The following is a 3,830-nucleotide window of genomic DNA, read 5'->3' as shown; positions in this document are numbered from 1 at the left end:
TTACGTGCTTCTTCTAGATACACAATACATTTTTTTTGCTTCCCACGTGGCACTAGATCCACACATTCAGGACTAGCATGTGCCACGCCACTACCCATGAACATTCTATAAATTCATGGCAGCCTTCATTGTAAAGTTACTTTGGATATTTGAGAAACTTTCTAAATTGTTGATGCATTCTTCCAGCTTAGAAAATCTGCCAAAGTCAAATTCTCTGATCTTTTCCTCATCACCTAGCTTTCTTCTAGTTCATGGAAGCCGCCTGAGCTAGCTTACCATTCCCAATAGGTCTCCAACCACAAACATCTTCCATCTTACATCTACTTCCATTGCTGCCTGTTACATTACTCTGCACATCACGTCTATGCATCTACATCCCGCTGGAGCAAGTCATCATGTTGGTATCAGAGCTTGGTTGCGTTTCCAGCATCGTGAGAGAGTCGTTATCCATATAATTCCATTTATGATTTGTTCCATACTGTCATTAACAATTTTGTCGTGTGCTTCGTTTGTTTCACTGTTCTATTGATTTTCTTACATTCCATAGATTTCTTTTAGTCATTTGATTGATCCAGCCTTGCTTTGCTTTGGTTTTATCATTTTAATCGGTTCATATTATTGATTTAAGTTTTTATTTTGAAATCCTGATTCTGTTTTGTTAAGTCATGTCAATGTTCTTTCCAATTTTGTCTAAGTACCATGTTTAACCAAGAATGGATAAATCTGCAAAGTTGATTGGAGTAATTCAATAAGAAGCCTAGTGTATCTTGAAGCTCCTCAACAAGGCAGTACCATAGGTTAACATAGCTTAATTGTTACCGAGGTGAATTCTGGTTTGCATCTGGTATAAAATTGTTATAGGCACCAGTAGTTGCGTGATCTGCTATTGTGCTTTTACTGTCATGACTATGTGCTAGTGATTGTTGGATATGATGCAATAAGATAAAATGCATACCACAATTTATGTTAAGACATTATAGTGGAAAGCATTACTTTGCAGATTCCAAATTCCATATAGCAGCTTGAACCGTGCTGCATATATCCTTGAGAGTCTTCCAATTGTTTTCTTCTAAAATTTGTCCAGCTATAGTTTTCTTTTATGGACTTCTTCATAAAATCTAAATAGTTTTGTTCAACTTTGTGTGCTGTTTGGAATCATCAAATTGTGTTTTAACTTTGTTTGAATCAATCGGATGGATTTCCATGTGTGTATGGATCATTTTTGCTCAAATTCAGCAACCTATGTGGTAAAATTTTGAAGTGGCTGTATGCAGTGCCTGTCAGCCATTTTAATATGATTTTTTTGGCAATTCAAACTTGCTACAAATGCCAAATCACTGATCCAAACACTTTTGAATCCTGTGCTGAAATCTACATAATGCATTGGTTATGATTTAGTTTTAAATGGCAACTCATTGAGTCAAATTTTGATTCACGAATGAATTGTTTCACTTGGCCATTGATATAAGTCACTTTTGGTCAATTAAAGTTGCTGAAAGTTTTCAATATGAAAAATACCACTGTGTGCTAAATATAGCCAATCAGATTTCATTGTTTCAGCCAAATTTTTTGTGAATAAGTTGCAGTGTTTGATGTTACTGTTGCTGTGAATTGTGCATCCATATTATATGGGATGATCCATATTTATTCAAGATTGGAGCAGATAATCTTTTAAGGAGATGTGTAACTAAGGAAGAGGCAGAAGGAATACTTTGGCATTGTCGTAATTCTCCTTATGGAGGGCATTATAATGGGGAGCGAACAACTGCAAAAATTCTTCAGTCAGGATTTTATTGGCCTACTTTATTCAAAGACGCGCATAATCATGCTAGGAATTGTGATAAGTGTCAAAGGACATGAGCTATTTCAAAAAGGCATGAGATGCCGTTACAAGGCATTTTGGAAGTTGAAGTTTTGATTGTTGGGGTATTGATTTTGTTGGGCCTTTTCCACCATCATTTAATAATGAATATATTTTGGTGGTTGTTGATTATGTGAGTAAATGGGTGGAGGCTTTAGCATGTCCAAAGAATGATGCCAATACGATGATTAAATTCTTGAAAAGGCAAATTTTCTCACAGTTTGGAACCCCTAGGGTACTTATTAGTGACGGGGGTCTCATTTTTTTAATGCTCAGCTTGCTAAGGTACTTAGACATTATGGGGTGAAACATAAAGTGGTTGCACCCTATCATCCACAAACGAATGGTCAAGCTGAAGTTTCCAATAGGGAAATTAAGAGGATATTAGAGAAGACAGTTGCTTTTTCACGAAAGGATTGGTCACGGAAATTAGATGATGCTCTTTGGGCATACATGACGACTATGAAGACTTCATTGGGATTATCACTTTTTCAGATGGTATATGGGAAAGCATGTCATTTTCCAGTAGAGATGGAGCATAAGGCTTTGTGGGCTTTGACATTTTTAAATTTTGATCCTCACGAAACTCAAAGCAAACGAAGAAATCAGTTGTTAGAACTTGAAGAGAGGCGGTTACATGCATATGATTCATCCAGGAATTATAAAGAAAAGGTGAAATTTTATCATGATAAAAAGCTGATAAAGAGAGTCTTCACTCCAGGACAGCATGTGCTATTATTTAATTCACGGTTGAAGTTATTTCCTGGGAAGCTGAAATCAAAATGGTCGGGACCCTTCGTGATAAAGCATGTATATCCAAATGGATATGTGGAATTGGAAACTATAGATAAGGAGAGAAATTGGGTTAGTAAATGGTCAGAGGCTCAAACATTATTTAGGAGGAGAAGTGGAGCAGTTTTCCACCGTACTGATGTTGGTGGATCCATGAGGTTTGGGTCAGGCTCGTGACGTTAAAAAAATGCTTTTGGGACGCACCCAGGTTTTATTACTTTGAATTAGAAGTATAGGTTAAAGTTATGTTTGAGTCTATGCTTGGCTTGTACACTTATTCAGATAATGGTTCCAATTTATTGCATGATGAGTTGTTTACTATTGATGATTGATTGTGGATGATGATTGAGAATATGTGAATATTGATATCCAGGTTGATGGTTCACTAGTTATGTGAACAGATGAGTAAGTGATTCATGATTGTGATTTTGATGCTAAGCAGGATTCATGTGAGAAGTGAGAAAGCCTGATTATGTGAGGTATTGAGCTTCAAAGTTTTATTATTGTGTGCACTGTTTACAAAGAATCATGAATGGTATTGACTTAATCTTGATAATTGATTGAATTTAATGTGTATGTCATATGATCAAGGCCATGCTTGGAAAGCCCTTACTTAGCCAAATTTTCACCCATAGAATTTTAAATGATATACCCTTTTTGAACCTTGACCTTAAACAGTATGAAAACCCTTGATTGAATTAATTTACCTTGAGTTAGGGTTGAGAATAATTATATGTGTTGAAAAGGTTCAATTTTGGGGTTGAATGGGGAAAGTGAAAGGCAAAAGAAAAAGAAAAGCATTAAGTTCAAAAGATGAAAAAGAAAAATGCATGTGAAAAAGAAAAGAAAAGAAGAAAAGAGAAAAAGCATGTAAAGAGAACTCTATGTAAAATGAAAAAGGGAAAAAAGTTGGGAATGAGTGTGATTGGTTAAAAAGAAAGTGTGCTTGAACTTTGAATGATAATTTAAAACTCTCTTAACTCAAGGATTTTGTATTCCAGATAAACCAATTTTCTTGTTAGCCTACCCACAATACAAGCCTTGGAAAAAGTCCTTGTGATGACATATGCATGTGAAAGATGTTGATTGTTTTAGATGAATGACAATATTGTTTTATGTGACATGTGAATAGTAGAGAGTAGAGTTACCTCCTTAAAACACTTGAGTGATTGAGTGA

The 3,830-nt window shown here is 35.5% G+C and overlaps 1 protein-coding gene across 1 annotated transcript; it reads left to right on the top strand.

The window, feature by feature from the left end:
* Positions 1 to 2,314: 2,314 nt before the first annotated feature.
* On the top strand, positions 2,315 to 2,830 carry LOC106755085. Its single transcript, XM_014637182.1, has one exon. It carries the CDS (start codon positions 2,315 to 2,317, stop codon positions 2,828 to 2,830), a length of 516 nt encoding a protein of 171 aa, XP_014492668.1.
* Positions 2,831 to 3,830: the final 1,000 nt, after the last annotated feature.

The sequence above is a fragment of the Vigna radiata genome, unplaced genomic scaffold, assembly GCF_000741045.1.
Source record: "Vigna radiata var. radiata cultivar VC1973A unplaced genomic scaffold, Vradiata_ver6 scaffold_263, whole genome shotgun sequence".
NCBI classification, from domain to species: Eukaryota; Viridiplantae; Streptophyta; class Magnoliopsida; order Fabales; family Fabaceae; genus Vigna; species Vigna radiata.
This window is presented reverse-complemented; position numbering and strand designations above follow the sequence as displayed.

Bases quoted from the DNA above. Each gene is read 5' to 3' on its own strand.
- LOC106755085 (XM_014637182.1), top strand. From the start codon at position 2,315: ATGACGACTATGAAGACTTCATTGGGATTATCACTTTTTCAGATGGTA.